The sequence below is a fragment of the Zootoca vivipara genome, chromosome 1 (assembly GCF_965207765.1).
Source record: "Zootoca vivipara chromosome 1, rZooViv2.hap1.1, whole genome shotgun sequence".
Taxonomy (NCBI): Eukaryota; Metazoa; Chordata; class Lepidosauria; order Squamata; family Lacertidae; genus Zootoca; species Zootoca vivipara.
This window is the reverse complement of record NC_142582.1, coordinates 115,321,822-115,345,679: the sequence shown is the minus strand read 5'-3', so window position 1 is coordinate 115,345,679 and position 23,858 is coordinate 115,321,822. Positions and strand designations below refer to the sequence as shown.

The window sequence follows — 23,858 nt, the reverse complement described above, 5'->3', positions numbered from 1 at the left end:
TTGCCTTCTAGATAGTGCTTTTCATTGCCAAATTAATCCACACTGCTTGGGCTTAATTGCCATTTTCAAAATTGTTCCTTTTGTTTATAATGAGTTGGAAGATCATGACAATTGAGGTGTGGATTTATTATTTATTTATGCATTCACAAAGGGATTCAGTTTGATGAAAACCAGTTCGCAAATATCAAGGAGACAGACAGTCCTGTATCATTATAAAGTCACATGTCAATTCGGCATCCAGTAAAACTAGTTCCCTTTGTGCCTATGAGTCAGATAAACTAGTTTGCCAGTGTCGAAGGATGCTTTGCTTTCTCCGGTGTCCAAAGGGATCAAAGAAGAAGGAGCGGTGAAGACACAGAGAGAGCGGCAGGACAATATTGATTGAACTGTAAGTAAAATTTTCTTAGTAAATTGGGATTTGTGATAAATATATTATTAGCCTCCCTGGAAAAGACCCTGATGTTGGGAAAGATGGAGGGCACAAGGAGAAGGGGACGACAGAGGATGAGATGGTTGGACAGTGTTCTCGAAGCTACGAACATGAGTCTGACCAAACTACGAGAGGCAGTGGAAGACAGGAGTGCCTGGCATGCTCTGGTCCATGGGGTCACAAAGAGTCGGACATGACTAAATGACTAAACAACAATAAATATTATTAGCCACGGTGTTGGATATCTGAAATTCATGAACCTACTTAATTGAAATGCGGGCTTGCTGGTAAATTCCATAAAGTTCTTACAAGCTAGTGTGGAAGAATATCCTTATGCGAGGATGATCCTATCATAAATTCTTTATTGGAAATATTGTGCAAGGTAAGTTACCAATAAATAATAAGAAAATAAAAAGAAAAGTGGAGAGATGAAGAATGAATTTGGTAGGCCTTCTGATACGTTGAAACAAAAAAAGAGTGATCAAACCCAGTGGTGTAGCGTGGGTTGCCAGCTCCTGGGGCCATGTGAAGGGTGCTATTAAAGGCACAAAGAAAACCAGAAAAGCCCTTTGAATCAGACAAAGGCTCCCAATCTGTATGTTTACTCAGAAGTAAAGCCTACTGAATTAGATGGAATTGTTGTTTAGTCATTTCATCCGCATATTGATGGACACCCAGCCCAAAGCCCCTGATGATCTTTCCCAGCGGTTTCATGTAGATGTTAAAAAGCATGGGGGGGGACAGAACCCTGAGGCACCCCACAAGTGAGAGCCCAGGGGTCTGAACACTCATCCCCCACCACCACTTTCTGAACACGGCCCAGGAGGAAGGAGCGGAACCACTGTATGACAGTGCCCCTAGCTCCCAAGCCCTCTAGACGGTCCAGAAGGATGTTATGGTCGATGGTGTCAAAAGCCGCTGAGAGATCCAGCAGGACTAGGAAACAGCTCTCACCTTTGTCCCTAACCCACCGAAGATCATCAACCAGCGCGACCAAGGTAGTTTCAGTCCCATGACGAGACCAGAATCCTGATTGGAAGGGATCCAAATGGTCTGCATCCTCCAGGCGTGCCTGGAGTTGTTCAGCAACCACCCACTCAGTCACCTTGCCCAAGAATGGAAGATTTGAGACTGGGCATATTGGTTGGGTCTAAAGATGCTTTTAAAAGAAGTGGTTTAATGACCGCCTCTTTCAGCGGGTCTGGGAACGCTTCCTCACAGAGGGAAGCATTCACCACCCTGCAGAGCCCACCGCCCAGCCCTTACCGGCTTGCTTTTATTAGCCAGGATGGGCAAGGATTAAGGAGACATGTGGTTGGTTTCACACGTCCAAGCAGCCTGTCCACATCCTCAGGGGTAACGGATTGAAACTGATTCCATGCAACTCGACCAGACAGAGCTCCAGCACTCTCCCGCCCCAGCCCTGCTCCCACGGTGGTGTCTACCTCCTTCTGAATCTGAGTGACTTTATCTGCAAAAAACTTATGGAGTGCGCATGCGCATTCAACTGCCTAACAGCACCCGTGTGACCCAGGAGATCAGAGATCGTAGCCACAGAGATAAGAAAAGAAGAGTCATTCCATTGTCTGGAGAGGTCACTTCCTGGTTCACATGGAGAAGACATTTTCAACAAAGCTCAGCGATGGATGTGCACAGCTGTATTGAAGCAGGACCGGGTACTGAAATTTTGCGTCCCCTAGCAATTTTGCACATGGGGTAACCACTCCTGTGGGCCCCCTCATGCTATGCCGCTGATCAAACCAACTACATCTTCACAAAACTTAAGTAAATTTAGTGGGGGTTTTTTCCTTCCATTTTTTGTAGATTCTCCCTTTCATCCAAGGAGCTCAAGATTTCCCCCTCTGCACCCATTTTATCTTCACAGTCCCCATATGAGGTAGGCTAGACTAGAAATAGCAACTGCTCAAAGATCACCCAGTGAGATTTAAACTTGGGCTTTGGCACTCCTAGTCTGGTATCCTAACTACTACACCAAACTGTCTTGGGTGGCTGCATAGAAGCAATTAACACTTCTGAAGTTTGAATGAGAGTTTAACTCTATGAGCCATTAAGCAATACAACAAGTCACCTAGTAAGCTTGTCAAAATATCTTTGTACTGGGGAGACTGCAGAATAAGGTGCACTTTATTCCACACGTGGGAACGTTTTCCAGTGAGAGCCCTTCAGCAGAAGTCCTTGTACAGACAGGACAACTTCATGGATGCCTTAGCTGAAATTCCTGCATTGCAAGGGGTTGGACCTTGGGGGTCCCTTCCAGCTCTACAATTCTATGATTTTCCTCCCCGAAACTGACCATACATATATGGTCCACTGGTCTCCTGTCACAACCCTTTCCAGTGGCTCAGCATGGCCAATACAAGCTTACCTCATTTGAGACTTACAAGAACTCATTGAGATAGTTTATGCTTAGACATAGTGGCATCCACTGGTTGCAGCTGGTATAGCATTATGATCAACAATTCTACTCTTCCCTTAGCAAGGAAAGTAGAGGTAACTACAGGGGTCAGCAACCTTTTCCAGCAGTGGGCCAGTCCTCCGTCCCTCAGACCATGTGGTGGGCCAGTATCTTTTTTGGGGGGGGGAATGAATGAATTTCTATGCCCCACAAATAGCCCAGAGATGCATTTTAAATGAAAGGACGTAACACAAACATCCTGTCTTTGTCACTTCCCACTGTGGAATGAAAAACATATACAGCCATGTGATAGACAACAATCCCATGACTGCAGACATTGGGAATGAATCTTCAACAATTCTACACATGTAAAAACACCAGGCTGGCCCCACAAATAACCCAGAGATGCATTTTAAATAAAAGGACACGTTCTACTCATGTAAAAACACGCTGATTCCTGGACCGTCCACAGGCCAGATTGAGAAGGCGATTGGGCTGCATCCGGCCCCTGGGCCTTAGGTTGCCTACCCCTGGGTAACAGCTTCTGTGAACATAGTCAGATAACTTACTCATCTATCTGAGTATTGGCTCCAGACTGTAGATATTTCCAGCAGTACCTAGAGATGCCAGGGGTGAAATCTGGAACCTTCTGCATGCCAAACAAATGCTGTACCACTGGGTTCTTATACTTTTATCTCTAACATGGAGCAAGAGCTTGATTCTTAATAATATATTATTTAATAATGTATTAAATAAAATGTTCAAAACAGGAGGAGCATCCAATTCCATTCCTTTGTTCCAGGGTTGTCTCTTTCTGAGTGTCACTCGTCCTGGATTCGGGTTTAACTAGAAAAATTTCTAAACTTAATTCCAAAACTGGAGCAAGGGCTACTTGCTGCAGCTTTCAGTTCCTTCAGTTAATTGACACCTGTCTCCCCAACCCCAGCCCCTCTCATTTATAGCTGTGCACATGAACGCTGATAATACACTGCAAAATAACAAAACAAAAACAAATGATAAATCTAAATGCCATTGCTTGCTGGTGTATACATGAGCTCCTTCACGATGCAGGTATTCGTAAAATCATACCACGGTTGATGTTTTCCAGTATTTTTATTAAGTGTAAGGGGGAAGGGGAATGCAAAGGAATTGGAAGCTCCGGCAAACTATGCACGCACAATGCTCTGTAAAAAAATGTTGCAATAATTAATAGACCATAGTAGAATTTGGTTGGCTGGAAACTGCAGCGGCAGGGAGAAGGCTCTTGTGCTTGGGTCCTGCTTGAGGATTCCCCACGGGCATCTGGTTGGCCACTGTGAGAACAGGATGCTGGACTAGATGGGTCACTGGACTGATCCAGCAGGCTCTTCTCATGCTCTAATGTTCCTGTAAGTGAACTTCAAAGTTCAATAGGAAAGAGCCTGCAAGTCTTCTATAATGGAACCCAATATTCCACTTGCTGAATTATAATTAAGGTGCGGGTGCTGCATTCATTGAAATGGGATGAGGAGGCAGCGGTGAAATTGGGGCAGCTCAGGGGAAGTTACCCTAACCTTGCCACCTCCTTTCTTCATCTCTAACCCAACAAGGGCAGTGCCACCAAAAGGATGCTACTACCTCTGCTCCTGCATGAATCAGGATAACCATGGTTTATAGCCAATGGTGCAAATAGCACACTAGGTTTTTGGGGGGCAGCTGAAAATAATGAGTTAATTGAACTAATGTATTTCTTTCTTTCTCCCTCCCCCCTCTCTTTTTTTAAAAGGGGGAAAATGGCAATTTCCCTCGTCTTCTTTTTAATTGCTGGAATCCTGGCTAACAATCTTAACCTACCAAATTCTGTGAATCCCAGCAGTTACATGAACAGGTGTGACAACTATGACAGCAACCCCCAAGATATGAACCGCCAAAACCAACCCAATGGAGGAAGAGCACAGACTCCAAACCAGGTCCTGGTCAACAGCAATTCAGACTTTGCATTCAAGTTCTTCAGGCAGGTTTCTTCTAATGGAGACAACCGGGGCAGTTCATTCAAGAAGAACATCGTCTTCTCTCCCATGTGTATCTCCACAGCTTTTGCAATGCTGGCTTTGGGCGCTAGGGCCAACACCTTAGACCAGATCCTTAGAGGACTTGGCTTCAAGCCATCAGAGATTCAGGAGAAGATGATACATGAAGGCTTCCATAACCTCATCTACTCGTTAAGCAATGGGGGTTCAGGCCTCCAAATGGAAATGGGGAATTGTCTGTTTGTGCAAAATGAGTTGCATCCACAACCTCAGTTCCTAAGGGAGCTCAGGAACATTTATGGAGGAGAGATCTATATGGAAAATTTTAAGAACACAGCAGTAACTGAGGAGCACATCAATCAATATGTCAAAATGAAAACCCATGGGAAGATTTCTAAGCTTGTCGATGGAGTCGACCCAATTACTGAAATACTACTGGTTAGCTATATATACATGAAAGGTAAGTCAAGTTAATGGGCCTGCCCTGTGATTTTATTTCCTCACCTTATGGCTAATCCTAGATTCTCATCACTTGTCACATAGTTCCAAACAGGGACGTCTTAAGCACCTTTGGCGCCCTGGCACGACTGATCCCTCCGCCGCCCCCCGCCGCTCCGTTTTCCAGCATGACGGGCGGGCGGCCGGCCGGGCTCAGCGCTCAGTGCAGTCGCCGAAGGCGCTGCTGCGCGACGGGAGGGCGGGCGCTCTTGCTGTACGGCGGAGCTGCCGGTGGGTGGGCAGGCGCGGCTGCATGGCGCCCCCCCCCCTGGTGGGCCGGCACCGTGGCGCCCTGCGCCACCCAGCCTGCCCATAGAGCCGGCCCTGGTTCCAAAGTAGAACTTCATCCTGTGTACTAATGTTTGCTTTTGTTTGTGAGGAAGAGAATTTTGGTCAAGCAACCATTTCCTGTTTCACAGCGATTCTATGTAATGGATCTCATCTGTTATTAGGTGACCTCAGTAATTACGACTGTGCAAGGCAGCCTCAATTCAGTTCAGAACCTAATTCAATGTTTTAACCCCTTTTTTCTTTCTTTCTTTCTTTCTTTCTTTCTTTCTTTCTTTCTTTCTTTCTTCTCTTGTTCTGTCTGTCTTTCTTATGTCCTGCACTTTCAAGGCCAGTAAAATGCCTGGGATTCCTTAGTGTATTCACTGAAGTTAGTAAAAGTATTTAAAGAACACTTAGTAAAAGTATTTAAATTAGGCACAATGACAGAAGGGGAAAATACAGCAACCTCTGATTTAGATGAAAAAGTGGAACAAATAATTAAATACGTTCCCATATATGAATTATTAGCCAAATACTGAAGTTGTATTCAACCATATACAACCATGAAAAGATATCAGGGTGTTACTCATTAGTGAGGTTTTAGAACTGTAAATTTAGGTTGGCCAAACAGCTAATCAATACAAAACCGAGGAGTTCAAACCATCATGACATTCATAGGGTATAATGAGTTGAAAGGTAATTTAAAGGTCATCGAGTCCAACCCCTGAGTAATACATGTGCTTTTACTATTTTTTTGTTGGGAGCCAGTGCAGGATACAACTATGTACAGTATCTCTGTCAGCTGCTTAACTCAGAGGTGTCTGTCTGTGTGCGTGTAGAGGAGCATTCATCCATAGAATGATACAGTTCCACTTGTCAACTTTGTATTTTGAGATAATGCAAGGAACAGAGGTCTCAACAGGCAGCTCAGTTTTTTAAAAATAAATAAATAACTGGGCACCATAATAATTTATTTGATAAATAGTGTTCTAAAAGGGTACACATTGGTGTTTACGTTTCCCCCCCGCCCCCGGAAGTTATGAACTGATTTTTTTTTTTCAAAAGTGAATTCAATATTCACACCTCAGTGATTAGCAGATGCCACTCACAACTATGTGGGCCCACGTGCAAACTTTTCGTTTCTTTTAACTATGTCAGCTAACATAGGAGAATCCAACTAAACATTGGGAAGAAGTTTCTGACAGTAAGAGCAGTTTGACAGTGGAATGGGCTCCCTTGGAAGGTTGTGGTCTTCACTTCCTTGGAGGTCTTTAAGCAGAGACTGGATGGCCAAGGATGCTTAAGATGAGATTCCTGCATTGCAGGGAATTGGACCACATGTCCCTTTGGTTTCCTTCCAAGTGTACAATTCTGTGATTCAATGATTCTATAATCTAGGTTGTGATGAATTACATCATGTACGATAACTATATTTCAGAGATGGTGAAAGAGAAAGTGAGAGAGGGAGAAAATCAGAAATATTTTTGAAAGCTGAAAGAAAAGCGAAAGGACAGCTCTAGAGTAAGGGTTGTAGCCAACGCCATTTTCCTTAGCCCCATTGAAATTAATGAACCAAACTAGTCATTTCTATTATTTTCAGGGACTCTACTCTGAGTAGGACTAACATTGAATACAACTTGGAGAAATGAAAGATAGAAGACAAAATCCCGTGGACTAAAGATATAGCCAAGGTCAAGAAATGTTGAGTGTCCTAAAGTACCCGCAGCTTCTTGCATGCAAACAGGTCTATGCTAGAGTAGAATTGTTCTAATGAGTAACAAGTAGCTATGCCACTTAAAAAAAATATCCCTTTCTTCTTTTCCGTAAGCCAAATGGCAGAAGCCCTTTGACCCAAAGTACACGACAGAGCAGAACTTCTACGTGGATCCTTACACGGTTGTGAAAGTGCCAATGATGTTCCAGATGGGCATGTTTGAAACCGGCTATGACAACGAGCGACTGTGCACCATTTTGAAGTTGCCTTACAAAGGACATGCCACTTCCTATTTTATCCTACCTGACAAGGGGCAGATGGAGAGGGTGGCTGCCAGCTTGTCTTGTGGAGCTTTGCGGACTTGGAAGAGAATACTCACACGGAGGTAACAGCTTTCAACTTTTGACATTGATGTCAGGCAGCTCAGATTCAGAGATATAAGAACAATTGTGGGGTGAGCTTTTGAAGGAAAGGCCTTTCTTCAGCAGTGGGGAACTTGTGGCCCTCTGGATGTTGCTGGACTCTAGATCCCATCAGTCCCAGTCATCCTGGCCAATAGCTAGGGATGAAGGGAGTTGTAGCTGAGCAACTTCTGGAGGTCTACAAGTTCCCCATCCTTGTTTTACTCCAGCAGATGCATGCAGGGGGTGGACATACAACACCCCACAAGTGTCCCAGAAAAGCTGGGACATCCTGTTTTATTGTATGAGACCATGGCAGATCTTGCCCTGGAAAAGTGTCTTTTGGGTTATGTGATCTCACACAGGTCACATGATTTTGTGCAGGTGCACCGCTAGTAAGATGTGCATCTTCCAGTGTTTTGGGAATCCAAGATGTTGGACACTCAGTATGACATACTGTATCTGATGAAATAGCTGTTGTCTAATAGCTGAATGGGAACTTGTGGTCCCATTCCTCCCCCTCCCCCAGCGTTGGACATAAAGCAAAACCAGGCAGCCTTTGGAACACTTCAGACTGAGGTGACCTTTGTGACAAAGTACAGATCAGGGTCCAAATTGGACCTTTGTTGCTGGTGCACACTCTTAGTTAAGCAGCCTTTCCTTATAGTTTGTTGCTGGCATTTGGTGTTCAGGTAGCCTGCCTATACACATGGAGATTAGGAAGCGGTCCTCTGGGAATATAGCAGAATATAGTGCAGATTTAGCACTCATTTTCATGTTACATGCTTCCAGAAGATATACATTTCCAAATACATCCAGAAATGAGCCCTAAACTTGAGCTAGATTTCTGAAAGTGGTGTTTTATATTGCATGAAAGCTGAAATCCAATGCAGACATTAACAGGCAGGGAAATGTTGGGAAAATGGAATAAACTGCCGTGTGAATGCAGCCTGGGTTTGCACATGAGAATAAGGTGGTAACGTGGATGGTTTCACTTTGGACTACAGGTGAGGGTACCACTTTTGAACACTCCCCCCCATGCAATTGCCCCTTCTTGAAAATAGAAAGCTAGCCTGGCAGGGAGAAAGTTTCTAGCTCAGTCCTTAGCCTGCTCTGCTGGATCTCTCTTTGCAAGGAATTTTACATGTAGTGGTACATGAGAGAGAGAGAGAGAGATCTACATTCTGAAGTAGGGGAAGCCCATTTTACCACTTCAGTCTGCTGTATAATATACACGGCCTAATATGCATGGTATTTTCTCATGTGATTAATAAATTCTTCTTTGTCTTCCTCCCTTGTTTCATTCTTGAATAGCTCTGTAAATGTGTATCTTCCAAGATGCTTGGCGAGTGGAGAGCTTAACCTGAAAGACATAATGTACACCATGGGTGTGGTTGATGTATTCACTGACAGAGCAGACCTGTCTGGAATTACAGGGCAGCCTCAGTACAGGCTCTCAGGAGTAAGTTGGGGCTTTTATTTTGTGTGTGTGTGTGTGTGTGTGTGTGTAGGAAAGAGAATGAATATGGTAGAAGCTGTGAATGCTTGAATTTCTGCATGTGCCATATCACCAGGCTAACTTGTTTCAGCATCATGGTGTCCTTCAAAAAAATCCAGGTGTTGTCATTTGGTGAGGGTGGTAAACATTTTCTGTTAGTTAGCCCCAGGCCAAAGAACTCAGGGCCTCTCAAAGAACTCAAAGTTTCTAGAGATTCTGAAAAGAAATGGAATGACCTTGAAATGGAATTGAGGGAATCCTGAGCAAGTTTGCAGATGACACCAAATTGGGAGGGGTGGCTAACACCCCAGAGGACAGGATCACACTTCAGAATGACCTTAACAGATTAGACAACTGGGCCAAAGCAAACAAGATGAATTTTAACAAGGAGGAATGTAAAGTACTACACTTGGGCAAAAAAAAAAAATGAAAGGCACAAATACAGGATGGGAGACACCTGGCTTGAGAGCAGTACATGTGAAAAGGATCTAGGAGTTTTGGTTGACCACAAACTTGACATGAGTCAGCAGTGTGATGCAGCAGCTAAAAAAGCCAATGCAATTCTGGGCTGCATCAATAGGAGTATAGCATCTAGATCAAGGGAAGTAATAGTACCACTGTATTCTGCTCTGGTCAGACCTCACCTGGAGTATTGTGTCCAGTTCTGGGCACCACAGTTCAAGAAGGATACTGATAAGCTGAAACGTGTCCAGAAGAGGGCAACCAAAATGGTCAAAGGCCTGGAAACGATGCCTTATGAGGAACGGCTTAGGGAGCTGGGTATGTTTAGCCTGGAGAAGAGAAGGTTAAGGGGTGATATGATAACCATGTTCAAATATATAAAAGGATGTCATATAAAGGAGGGAGAAAGGTTGTTTTCTGCTGCTCCAGAGAAGCGGACACGGAGCAATGGATTCAAACTACAAGAAAGAAAATTCCACCTAAACATTAGGAAGAACTTCCTGACAGAAAGAGCTGTTCGGCAGTGGAATTTGCTGCCAAGGAGTGTGGTGGAGTCTCCTTCTTTGGAGGTCTTTAAGCAGAGGGTTGACAGCCATCTGTCAGGAATGCTTTGATGGTGTTTCCTGCTTGGCAGGGGGTTGGACTGGATGGCCCTTGTGGTCTCTTCCAACTCTATGATTCTATGATTCTATGATTCTATGACCTGTTCCACCACTTTAAGACAACTATGGGATGTAGCTGGACAAAGTTCCAGCTACCTTGCGCAGTAAATTCCAATTCCTTGGATACCAAGGAATACTTGATATTGGTATAATAATTGGACATAATAGGCACCACTGAAACCTGGTGGGCTGAGTCTCATGATTGGAATGTAGTAATAGAGGGATACAATCTATTTCAGAGAAATAGACCAAACAGGAAAGGAGGAGGAGTAGCGTTATATGTCAGGGATGTGTATACTTGTGAAGAGATCCAGGATTTAAAACTTCAAAGCCAAATTGAGAGTATCTGGGTCAAAATTAAGGGACAGAAAAATAACAGTGATCTCAGTGTGGGAGTTTACTATAGATCCCAAGACAAACTGAGGACACAGATGATGCCTTCCTGGAACAGATGACCAAGCATTCAAAAGGAATTGAGATAGGAGTAATGGGGGATTTCAACTATCCTGATATTTGTTGGATGTCAAACTCAGCCAAGAGCATAAGGTCGAACAGATTCCTCACTGGCCTTGCAGACAATTTCATTGTCCAGAAAGTGGGAGAAGCAACAAGAGGATCAGCCATTTTAGATCTGGTCCTAACCAATAGTAATGACCTGGTTAGTGGGGTAGAAGTGGCAGGATCATTAGGTGGGAGTGATCATGCTCTTCTGGAGTTTATTATTCAGTGGAAAGGAGCAACCAAGCATACTAAGATTAAAATCCTAGACTTTAAGAAAGCCGACTTCAGAAAACTTAGGGAAATGCTGGGTGAGATCCCATGGACAGAAATACTAAAAGGGAAGGGAGTTCATGATGGTTGGGAGTTTGTTAAAAGGGAGATATTAAAAGCACAACTTCAGGCAATACCAATGAGACGGAAACATGGAAGGTGTCTAAAGAAGCCAGGGTGGCTATCTAAAGAACTTTTAACTGAGTTAAGATTTAAAAGGGATATGTACAAAAAATGGAAAAATCACCAGAGAGGAATTTAAACAAATAGCCAGCATGTGTAGAGACAAAGTCAGAAAAGCTAAAGCACATAATGAACTCAGGCATGCTAGAGAGGTTAAAAACAACAAAAAGGGCTTTTATGGGTATGTCCGTAGCAAAAGGAAGAACAAGGAAACAGTGGGGTCACTTAGAGGAGAAGATGGTGAAATGCGAACAGGGGATAGAGAAAGGGCAGAACTCCTCAATGCCTTCAGTCTTCTCCAAAAAAGAAAACAATGCCCGACCTGAAGAATATGGAGCAGATGATTCAGCAGGGAAACACAGCCCAGAATAAGTAAGGAGGTAGCACAAGAATACTTGGCTAGTTTAGATGTATTCAAGTCTCCAGGGCCAGATGAACTACATCCAAGAGTATTAAAAGAACTGGCAGAGGTGATTTCAGAACCACTGGCAATCATCTTTGATAATTCCTGGAGAACAGGCGAAGTTCCAGCAGACTGGAGGAGGGCAAATGTTGTCCCTATTTTCAAAAAGGAGGAAAGAGAGGACCCAAACAATTACCACCCAGTCAGCCTGACATCAATACCAGGAAAGATTCTAGAGCAGATCACTAAGCAAATGGTCTGTGAGCACCTAGAAAGAAATGTTGTGATCACTAAAAGTCAGCATGGGTTTCTGAAAAATAAGTCATGTCAGACTAATCTGATCTCATTTTTTGACAGAATTACAAGCCTGGTAGATGAAGGGAACGCTGTGGATGTAGCCTATCTTGATTTCAGCAAGGCCTTTGACAAGTTGCCCCATTATATTCTTGTAAAGAAGCTGGTAAAATGTTGGCTAGACAATGCTACCATTCAGTGGACTTGTAACTGGCTGACTGACCGAACCCAAAGGGTGCTCATCAATGGCTCCTCCTCATCCTGGAGAGTAGTGGCTAGTGGGGTACCACAGGGTTCTGTCTTGGGCCCAGTCTTATTCAACATCTTTATCAATGACTTGGATGATGGGCTTGAGGGCATCCTGAGCAAGTTTGCAGATGACACCAAATTGGGAGGGGTGGCTAATACCCCAGAGGGCAGGCTCACACTTCAAAATGACCTCAACAGATTAGACAACTGGGCCAAAGCAAACAAGATGAATTTTAACAAGGAGAAATGTAAAGTACTACATTTGGGCAGAAAAAAGGAAAGGCACAAATACAGGATGGGAGATACCTGGCTTGAGAGCAGCACATGTGAAAAGGATCTATGAGTCTTGGTAGACCACAAACTTGACACTGAGTCAGCAGTGTGATGCAGCAGCTAAAAAAGCCAATGCAATTCTGGGCTGCATCAATAGGAGTATAGCATCTAGATCAAGGGAAGTAATAGTACCACTGTATTCTGCTCTGGTCAGACCTCACCTGGAGTACTGTGTCCAGTTCTGGGCACCACAGTTCAAGAAGGATACTGATAAGCTGGAACGTGTCCAGAGGAGGGCAACCAAAATGGTCAAAGGCCTGGAAACGATGCCTTATGAGGAACGGCTTAGGGAGCTGGGTATGTTTAGCCTGGAGAAGAGACGGTTAAGAGGTGATATGATAACCATGTTCAAATATATAAAAGGATGTCATATAGAGGAGGGAGAAAGGTTGTTTTCTCCTGCTCCAGAGAAGCAGACACGGAGTAATTGATTCCAACTACGGTACAAGAAAGAAGATTCCACCTAAACATTAGGAAGAACTTCCTGACAGTAAGAGCTGTTTGGCAGTGGAATTTGCTACCAAGGAGTGTGGTAGAGTCTCCTTCTTTGGAGGTCTTTAAGCAGAGGCTTAACAGGCATATGTCAAGAATGCTTTGATGGTGTTTCCTGCTTGGCAGGGGGTTGGACTGGATGGCCCTTGTGGTCTCTTCCAACTCTATGATTCTATGATCTATGATTCTACCAAGGAATTTATATGTCCACCTGGCAGGACAATCTTATACATACTTAGCCCACTGTGGGCTTGATCTCTGCTAAGTCTGTTTAGGGACACAGTCTTCAGCTGGATCTACACTGGATCTACACTGACCTTTTTAACGTTATTAAAACAATATTAGATACAGTGGAACCTCGGTTTATGAACACCTCGGTTTATGAATTTTCGGTTTACGAATGCCGCAGACCCATCTGGAGCGGATTAATTCACTTTCCATTACTTTCAATGGGAAAGTTCGCTTCAGTTTATGAACGCATCAGTTTATGAACAGACTTCCGGAACCAATTACACCCATGCTTCGGGTTAAGTACGCTTCAGGTTGAGTACTCCGTGGACCCGTCTGGAACGGATTAATCCACTTTCCATTAATTTCAATGGGAAAGTTTGCTTCAGTTTATGAACTCTTCAGTTTAAGTACTCCGCGGACCGTCTGGAACAGATTAATCCACTTTCCATTACTTTCAGTGGGAAAGTTCGCTTCAGTTTATGAACGCTTCAGTTTATGAACAGACTTCCGGAACCAATTGTGTTCATAAACCGAGGTACCACTGTATATCGTTCTAAAATGTCACATGGCATACTGGTAGATTAAAAATGTTCATTACCTTGTTTTCTCCACCACAACACACTTTTCCTATTGCCAGTTCCTTGGTGCCCTCTGGTGTCACATTTTAATAACGTGACTTCCCTGGGGAGAAGTACTAAAATGCTGGTAAATTTTCACAGGAAATTGGAAAGGACTTGCATGGAGACAAGGAAACTAGTGAAAACTGGCCCATTTGCAAACAGAACCCTTTTGCAAACTCAGGATCCAACCCTGTGTCAGAAAGCATACAAAGTGCACCTGGTTTTTCTTGATAAGTTGCTTTGAGATTTGTTTTCTTTGGTCTAAAACAGCTAACAAATGTTATACAGTGGTACCTCTACTTACGAATGTAATGCGTTCCGAATGCACATTCGTAAGTAGAAAAAAATTGTAAGTCGAATCCCATAGGAATACATTGGGAGAAAAAAATTGTAAGTCGAAGCAACCCTATCTAAAAATTCGTAAGTAGAAAAAATCCTATCTAAACCGCATCCAAGATGGCAGATGGAGCTCCATTTGTAAGTAGAAACATTCGTAAGTAGAGTTATTTGTGAGTAGAGGTACCACTGTAAATAACAAAGACAACCCTAGTGCCACTCAAGTTGATTCTTTCCCCCTCCCAAAATCCCACCAATTTTGGTGGCAGTGGCAAAGAAGAAGAAAGAAAAGAAGTAGACTCATTCCTGGTGTGGACAACCTGATGGTGATGCAAATCATCCCCCCCCCCCCAAATCATCAGAAAAAATGGTGTTTGTGTGTGTCTTCTGTGTGTGCTCATAGGAGGGTGTGTGCTCGAGAGTTTGGGGCTTCTGGCTTTTGGAAGTTTGGGCATATGAGAATGCTTCCCTCAATCTCAAAAAGCTGTGAGCCACCCCTAGTCCAAGAAAATGCATTTTCATTTTATCCATCCATCAGCAGAATGACATTTTTTCTCCCCCCCCCCATTTTTCCTTTGAACAGGCCCTTCATAAGGCTATGATGATGATAGATGAGAGAGGAACAGAGGCCGCAGCAGCCTCTTCTATGGATATTGTCCCAATGGCTATGCCTATAACCATTGAATTCAAAAGCCCTTTCATAGCCATGATCGTTGATGAACGTTCTGACTCTATTCTCTTCATGTCGAAGATCTACAATCCTTCAGAGAAGTAGCTGTAGACCAAGATCATCTGACTGTTAATCAGCATGTACTCAATAAACTCATTGGTCTGATCAGCACTGAATTGACTTGGTTTTTGTTTCTCTAGTTGAGCTGCACTATTGAGTTATTTGGGGAGGAAAGGAAGGGCAAAAGGCCAACTGGTATCATCAAATCAGCATTACCTGCAAATTTGGGAACAGTACCTTGTGATGTGGTAGCTTCAGACCCATTCTATCATCCTATTCATATATATCGACTGCCCAGATAGATGAATCCCTAGTGCAGTGGAGGGGAGCATTTTTCAAACCAAGGTCAGCGTTCCCTTCTGGGCATCCTGAAGTGATGGGCAAGTGCTCGTGATGGGCAGGGCCAGAGGCAAAGATTCAGCAATGAATGCACAGCAGGCTAGCTTTTACATGCATACACCTTTCTGTTTGTTGGATCAATCCATCAATCTCTGATGGATGATTTAGAAGGATTGGGGCCAACATCACTTTCAGTGTGTGTGTGTGTGTGTGTGTGTGTGTGTGTGTGTGTGTGCGCACACACACACACGCACACGCATGCCAGTATCCATACTTCTAGTTACAGGTAGGTAGCCGTGTTGGTCTGAGTCGAAGCAAAATAAAAAGTATCCATACTTGACAGAGTTACAGCAGCTCCTTCCTTCAGCATTGAAGGTACACCAGTAGGAAATAAACACTCATGGACGCCATAAAGTTTCAGTCAAGTGTAGAGGTTTACTTGACAGGCATAAAAGCATATTGGTAGCAAATATATATAGACATTCACGACTGCCATGGTCAAGGCATGCTTAGAGTCCAACAAGAGTCCAAGACTCCATCTCTGCTTCTCTCACCACAAGCTGCAAGCAAGCAGTGTGGTGTAGTGGTTAAGAGTGGTGGCCTTGTAATCTGATGAACCGGATTCGCGTCTCCGCTCCTCCACATGCAGCTGCTGGGTGACCTTGGGCTAGTTACACTTCTTTGAAGTCTCTCAGCACCACCCACCTCACAGAGTGTTTGTTGTGGGGGAGGAAGGGAAAGGAGAATGTTAGCTACTTTGAGACTCCTTTGGGTAGTGATAAAGCGGGATATCAATTCCAAACTCCTCCTCTTCTACTACTACAAGTTACAAGTTACACAGAACCATTACCACTACTTCCTGTCACACTGCGCATGTCCAAAGAACAGTTCCCACAGAAAACATCCTTGCATAGACAAAACAGTCTCAGCTTTCTGCTGCTTCTTGAAACTTCTTCTCTGTTTCTGGAACAAATGATTCTCACACAGAGAGAATATCCAACACTGTTCTCCAATCAGGAAAGCAAGGGTCATTACCTGGGGAGAGTCCTAAAGTTAAGATTACCAGACGTCCCCGTTTCCCGGGGACACCCCCCAGATTTACAAATCAGTCTCTTGACAAAATCCCATCATTCCTACTGAAGTTGAAAAGTGTCCCTGGATTCACGGGGGGGGGGGGGAATCTGATAACCTTACCCAAAGCCCCTGCCCAAACTGGACTAGATGGGCCATTGGCCTGATTCAGCAGACTCTTCTTATGTTTTTATGAATTATGAGTTGACAAGGCCAAATTTTGATGCAATGCCCCACCCCCTTGCAGTGCTGGTAAGGAGGTGCAAGGCTCTGGCAGAGTCCTAGAGTCCCACCTCCTTCTCCAAACTGCAAGTGCTAGGTAAGCTTTGGGAAGGAGGCAGGAGAAACCTAGGACCCTGTCAGAGCCCTCACACCTCCTTCCCAAAGCCCAGCACTTACTAGGCTTTGGGAATGAGGTAGGTAGGTGCCCCCTTGGATCCCAGTGTGCTGTGCAGGAGAACTGGTTGCAAATAATGCACATGTACAATAAGTATGCATGTGTGTACAACAACTGCATGTAGGCTCAGGATTGCAACATCTCAGGACTACAATACTTTAAGGACCAGATTAACAGACCCTGCAATAATCCTCTGAAGTCCTTTCTTGTGTGTGTCCTCCACAATGGGTCCGGAGGGCGGCAACATGAGAACAGGTCTTTTCTGAAGTGGTTCCTTATTTGTGGAATGCTCTCCCCAGGGAGGCTCATTTAGCGCCTTCATTACATATCTGTAGGTGCCAGGTGAGATATTTATATGCCACCCATTCGACTGGGTCGCCCCAGCCACTCTAGGTGGCTCCCAACAAAAAGTATTATTTTATTATGTTCTCATTTTGTATTTTTCTCTTGTAAACCACCTTGTGATTTTGGGATGGAGGACAGTATACAAATAATTACCGCAGGTCTCAGGGTGGTTCTCAAGATAAGATCACAATATGATACACAAAATACATACTCAAAATAAAAACAAAAACAACCCAATAATACCCCTAATACTAGGTACATAAAATACTAGGTGCATAATTTAGTGCATTAAAATAAAAATCTTACTTTGCTCTTGCCAAACAAACAAAAACACTCTGTTTGGCTCCCAGCTAACTGTTATAGCACATTATCATTAGGTGGTGATGTTGCTTATTGTAAGCATCTCTGTTTAGAGACAAGTTTTCTTCCAGTTGAATAAGTGTGTGTAGCCTCTTCTCCATCCTCCATACACACAACCATTTAGGATGGGAAAGTGCAAGCAGTCCCATATCTCAGGTCATCAATACTGCATAGGATGGCCTGTTGAAAGCACCTTGGACAGACCTGCCCCTTGAAATACTTTTATTTTTGACCCTAAATATTAAGTTACAATAATTATTAATATCAATTGTTCAAATATTGAATTATATTATTTAGCTAAAGTGACCCCCAATTCATCAAGTGGATGAATTGATTATTTGCTTTATTTCTGCATTTCAAAATCTTATTAATTTCTATTACATTCCAGTCATAATAATAATCCCTTATACAACGATTGCAATTTTAATAACTTCTATTCGTGTTGGCACATTAAATGATTTATAAAGCTACAAGTAAGGAACTCAAACTATATACTTGTTCTGCCTATGTGTGTCAGTTATTCTGTCCATGGTGTTTCTTTCTGTCCTTGCAAGATCTTATGTCTTTCTTTCCCCCAATTGTTTCTGCTATCCGTCATACCTTGGGCAGAGCTGATATCCCAATGTATGTTCCAGAAATTTCTCCATTGCTCTGTCCCATGCTTTGTTGTTTTGCAACTTTAACGACAGCTGCAAAAGTCACTCTGTCCCAATAAATAACTTGTTTTTCACAATTTTTCCTCTCAGTCTGGGAAGAAGAGCAGTCTGACAGACCCCATATATCTATCTATATTAGACAGTGCATTCCTGTACAATGTTTGTGGAGTCCCTTATACTCTGAATATTAATTTTTGCAAAATCAACTTCATGTTCAGGGAAATATTCTGTACAGCTTGTAAACATTTTTCTGTTGTTTATGCTGTATACTATTCTCTAATTCCCTGTTCCAAATTTCTCTAACTATGTATTCAGTATTTATAAACAGTGGTTATGTTGGCATACACGCAGAAGACCTGGGCTCCAAGCCCCCCGGTAAGCATCTGCCGGGTGTCTACAAGAATGGCAAATGAAAATGATGGACTTTATGGAACTAGCAGAATTGACAGGAAGACTCCGAGACCAAGCGGATGAGAGAATGGAGGAAGATTGGAAAAAATTCAAAGTGTATTTAGGGAATTATTTCTGAATATTAAAAGACTGATCATCTAGGGGAATGCTGGAGTTAAGGCATTAGGGAAAAAAGAGAAGACTATAAAGTAGGAAAATGTTTTAAAAGTAAAAGACTGAGATAAAGATGGATTAAGAAAAAATATGACGATGAAAATTAAATGTAATGATCTAGAAACTGTTACAGATGAATTTAAAAGGAAAATCAGATAGAGGGGATCTGGGGAAGTATACGAGACAATGATTTAAAGGATGAAACAAGATGATATTTGTTTATTGTTTTTATTGTTTTGTGTTTTTTATGTTTTGTAATGTTATATTGTGAATTTGTTATGTTTTATTAGTGTTTGTATAAAAATTGAATAAATATATATATATATTTTAAAAAGCATCTGCCGGGTGTCTTCTCCCTCCGGTAGCCAACTGGAACACGATCCAGGCTCCTCAGAGTCTGGACACGTTATCTGCAGAGCTTCATCCCAGCATTAGCATGGTTTGCAGCAGCAGCAGCAACAAAGAGACTCAGAGAGAAGTCATTGCATATTTACAAGTGTTTATTCTAAAGCATCTTGGAAGACAGACCAAACGTGTCTTTCTTCATCAGCAAAGCAAAAGCAAGTGAAGACAATACAATAGCATAACAAACGGAAGTATACATCATGTGACACAGTCAACATCCTCTTCCAAGCCTGTTCCTGTTTAAGGTGGAACAGAATCTACTATGAAATCCTAACAGGTTATAGGTTGACTTTTCTGTAAGGATCCAGTAATTCTCTCCAGCAGTATAGGGGATGCTGAAGCACTCAAAGAAGATGGGCCATAAAAATATATCACTGACAGATGTTGTAATTGAAAATATTGTCATTCTGCATTCATGGTTAATTGATACCTTAGCTGCAGAATAGGAAGTGATTAAAATTGACTTCCGGTTGATTGCGGAGCCACCATCAGTCAAAGGTCGATTTGGCGGAGTGGACCTTGGCGCGTCAGGGATGGGGGAAACCGCTCCAGCTCAGTGGACCCCCTCAAGAACCCCAAATTGAGCTTTTGGGGGGCCTGGTCATCCGGCGGGTGCAAAAAGTGGGCTCCTCCCTCCTCGGTAAGGTTCTGTTTTGAGTCCCCGAGAGCGAGGGAGTCGGAGCCCCAGCGCATTGGATAAAGACGCTTCCCCTGACAGCACGAAGCTGCAAGACTGAGCAGAATCAGTGGTCAATTCTTCCAAAGCAATCTTTAAATTCAAGGATTACACCATGAGTAATCTATATTGGCTTTAAAAATTGAAGGAATTGGCTACGGTTGGAAATCTAAATACGGAAGTCGATCTCCCCCACTGAAAGAAGTGAGAAGCAGTTACCTTTCCCGAAGCCGGAAAGATTTTTAGGAAGTCTTAAATTTCCAAAGATTGGACTTAAATTCTTCTCTTGAGGCAGGGTAAAGGGGAGAAGAGCTGAACTTAAGTAAAATCCCTGTAAAGACTTATTTTGGACTGGGGAAAGTCCCCTTGTATGCTGGAGTCGGTACCCTGGAGGGATCAGCGACCCATCATTATGACATCACAAAAGAAAGGAATTTGTTTACCTCTTTTTTTCCAATTCAATTTTATTTACGGTCACAGACCAGCTCACATACAGAATCAAAAATCATAAAACTCAATGGCGTAGCATTAAAATTTACACAGCAGGGACGGTACACGTGTATATATTAGAGCATTTAGAATATGTAAATTAAAACTGGGTCACTAAGATATAACCTAAAATTGCCATTGGGGGCCTTGATCATTGTGGTGACACTGCTTGTTCCCTGAGTTTTATGGCAGTCGCACAGAATTTGGCTACTTTTATCGTAATTTCAGGGTCCTTATCTTCTACAAGGAATTTTAGGCATTGGGATTCGGATTCATTTGAGAAATTTTGTATAACAGGAGAAATGAAAACCCGGCGAATGTCATTGTAGAAATGACAGCGTAGTAAAACGTGGGAGGCAGTTTCTACCTCCGACATACCACAGGGGCAGACTCATTCCACATATGGTTTCCCTGCGAATCTTCCCTGCAGTAAAGCAGATGGCAGTACATTAAATCTAACAAGGGTAAATGCCCGTCTGTATTTAGGTATTTGTAATTTTGACAAATACTTTGCTGGGGAAAATCCTCTCCCATTATCTTTAATGGCTGGATGTTTATTCATCTCGCTCACATGGCATTGCAGTTCCTCATCCCAAACTCATTGGCGGATTATTGCTGTTTACCTCTTTGAGGCTGTGAACTGTCAGTAGTGAAGAGAACACAAATTACATGATAGTGAAGAAGAAGAAGAAGAAGAAGAAGAAGAAGAAGAAGAAGAAGAAGAAGAAGAAGAAGAGGAGGAGGAGGAGGAGGAGGAGGAGGAGGAGGAGGAGGAGGAGGAGGAGTTTGGATTTGATATCCCGCTTTATCACTACCTGAAGGAGTCTCAAAGCGGCTAACATTCTCCTTTCCCCTCTTCCCCCACAACAGACACCACAGCAGTGAACAATAAGACTGCTAAATGTTTTCTCCACAAATGGCTATAAGAGTACTAAGGTATAACAAAGAATAGAGAATGTTAATTTGCAACCAGTTTGGATATAACTTTTGTTTCTGAAGTTTGAAGATTCAAACTGCGCCATATCCTGTTTTGCAACCTTGGCTGTGCTCGTGAAATCTGAGACGTGCAAGATGCCAGTAGACAAAATAGCACCTGACTTTCCTGATTTCCAATAGGAACTTTAAAAATTGTTATGGGAAATTAGAAGCGGTGTACAACAGAATACAATACAGATTGAAAGGATAAACCAGAAATGTGTAGAAATCGAGGGGGGGGGTTGGACATATCAGAGTCCAGAGAAAGAAAAGAAAGTTGAACATTTAGTTGTGTTGGACAATACAATGCAAATGATCTTAAAGAAGAGATGGAAGGGAAAGATCAAACTGTTGGAAAAAATCATCAAGATTCAGCATGGAACATTGTTCTCTCAGTGAGGGGGGGGGGAGCAAGACCTATGCCTGGGTCAAAAGGTTTTTTTAAAAAGAATTGGGAAAAGTTCAAGTTGATGTAAAACAGCATCGAAAACAAGTATGCAACATTGTTCTCCCAGTGAGAGAGGGAGAACAGGATCCATACTGGGGTCAGAATCTAAGGGGAATAAATATTGTCAAAGCATTGAAAAATGGTAATTCTAGTGGTTGGCATCATGGTGCATTTAGAGAATTAGGGGGGCAGCAGGGGGAAAAGAAGGAAGTATGGCTGTTAAGTCATGATAGAGTGGGAGTGGGGTGAGAAGGAAAAATGGATATTATTTTCTGATTGGTAAAGATGGACCGAAACTGGATTGCTCTACGAAACTTGCTGAACCGTCTGGGAGACTCGGAGTCCAGGGGAGGGGGAGTAGAATTAGATGTAAGTGCTTAAATGTTATTAGGATAGAAGAAGTAACGTTTTAATTTATGGATATTTTGGGGAATTAGTTTTAGGCTAAGGGGTGAAATAGAAGATAGATGGTTGGGAAATCAATTATAGGTTAGAAATAATTGATGAAATGTTGAGGGATAATGAAGAGGAAAATGTTAATGAAACAGGGGAAGATGAAAATGTATAAGTTTTGGAAAATGATTTAAGACATAATATGAAAATGGCTAAAGATGGATTAAAAATGGACCCAGTGAGGGGGGAATTGAAGAAGTCCATATAACAATGTTAAGTAAGTTAGATAACAAGAAATATTGTTGTTATTGTTATTCTTTTTTTCTTTTTCGTATTTTGTATTTTTTCATTCTTATAAAATGAATAAATATTATTTGAAAAAAGGAAGAGATTAAAATTATCCATCTGAGCTTATCAACTGATCTAATGCATATATGCCACATTCCACCCATTTCTTCCAAAAAGAATGTCTCTTGGTCTTCCGATCTGGATTATCTCACAAGGTAAATTTAGCATGAGCATTTGGATCAGCTGGTAGCTGAAGAGCCAATATACATCATGTGAACTGGCTTATTTACATGAATGATGACCCCGAACCTCCCCAATTTGCTTTGTTATGCAAGGAGCTATCGTACATTAATGTATTTGCAGAGGATGTGAAACACTCCCAAAGGCAGAGGATGTGAAACACTCCCAAAACAACCCCTTTGGTTTGGTTTGTTAATCAGAAAATCAAACAACAGAAACCATTATTTAGATAATAAATAACTTGATGCCAACTTTGCTGCCATATACACCCGGACAACACCATCACTGGCCCCAACAACATCAAACATACCATCTCAGGACTATTTAATTACTCATCTTCTAACATTGTGTATGCCATCAAATGCCAACGGTGCCCTTCAGCTCTCTATATTGGACAAACAAGCCAAACCCTACGCCAAAGCATAAATGGACATAAATCTGACATCAGGAATCACAAGACGGAGAAACCAGTAGGAGAACACTTCAATCTCCCAGGACATTCTATACAAGATCTCAAAGTAGCTGTTTTATTACAGAAAAATTTCAGAAACAGACTGGAAAGTGAAGTTGCTGAATTGCAATTCATTACCAAGCTTAAAACCATGGAGAGACCTGGTCTGAATAAGGACACTGGATTCTTATCTCATTATACATGATAAAGCTTTCTTTAGCACCTCAGCCCTTGCTTTTTCCTACAAGACCAATTGCAGTCGTTAACAGTCGTTAACAGTCATCAACAGGTTTACCACTCCTATCAGCCAATCACCCATTCCCACCACCCTTCTGAGTAATACCCCTCCCCACCCTCTGACTTCACATAAGGGTCTGGTGACTTCTGTTTCAGTGTATCTGAAGAAGTGTGCATGCACACGAAAGCTCATACCTATGACAAACTTAGTTGGTCTCTAAGGTGCTACTGGAAGGATTTTTTAATTTTGTTTTGACTGCATCAGACCAACACAACTACCTACCTGTAACTTGAGGCAACCCTGTAAAAGCTGGAGAGGTGGGGAAACAGTCAAGTTCATCCTGCTGGCTCTAACTTCTCAGGATTGTCTCCCGTGTCTTTTCTGCTGATTAGAAAGAAGGCCTTCAATAACCTTCTGTGCTCAAAGCAGATGCTCTACCACTGAGCTGGAGTCCTTACCCAAAGGAAAACTGTCCAAACTGTTGCAATCTCATAAAGGTCATAGAGATGGGGAAATTGAGT

At 42.6% G+C, this 23,858-nt stretch overlaps 1 protein-coding gene across 1 annotated transcript; it reads left to right on the top strand.

The window, feature by feature from the left end:
- Positions 1 to 249: 249 nt before the first annotated feature.
- LOC118080829 (serpin A12) lies at positions 250 to 15,118 on the top strand. The gene is made up of 5 exons (XM_035106691.3): positions 250 to 388; positions 4,612 to 5,315; positions 7,452 to 7,722; positions 9,053 to 9,200; positions 14,856 to 15,118. Exons 2-5 carry the CDS (start codon positions 4,619 to 4,621, stop codon positions 15,045 to 15,047), a joined length of 1,308 nt encoding a protein of 435 aa, XP_034962582.1. The 5' UTR covers positions 250 to 388; positions 4,612 to 4,618; the 3' UTR covers positions 15,048 to 15,118.
- Positions 15,119 to 23,858: the final 8,740 nt, after the last annotated feature.

Bases quoted from the DNA above. Each gene is read 5' to 3' on its own strand.
- LOC118080829 (XM_035106691.3), top strand. From the start codon at position 4,619: ATGGCAATTTCCCTCGTCTTCTTTTTAATTGCTGGAATCCTGGCTAAC. The intron at 5,316-7,451 runs GTAAGTCAAGTT...CTTTTCCGTAAG, and splicing joins TAGCTATATATACATGAAAG to CCAAATGGCAGAAGCCCTTT. The intron at 7,723-9,052 runs GTAACAGCTTTC...ATTCTTGAATAG, and splicing joins AAGAGAATACTCACACGGAG to CTCTGTAAATGTGTATCTTC.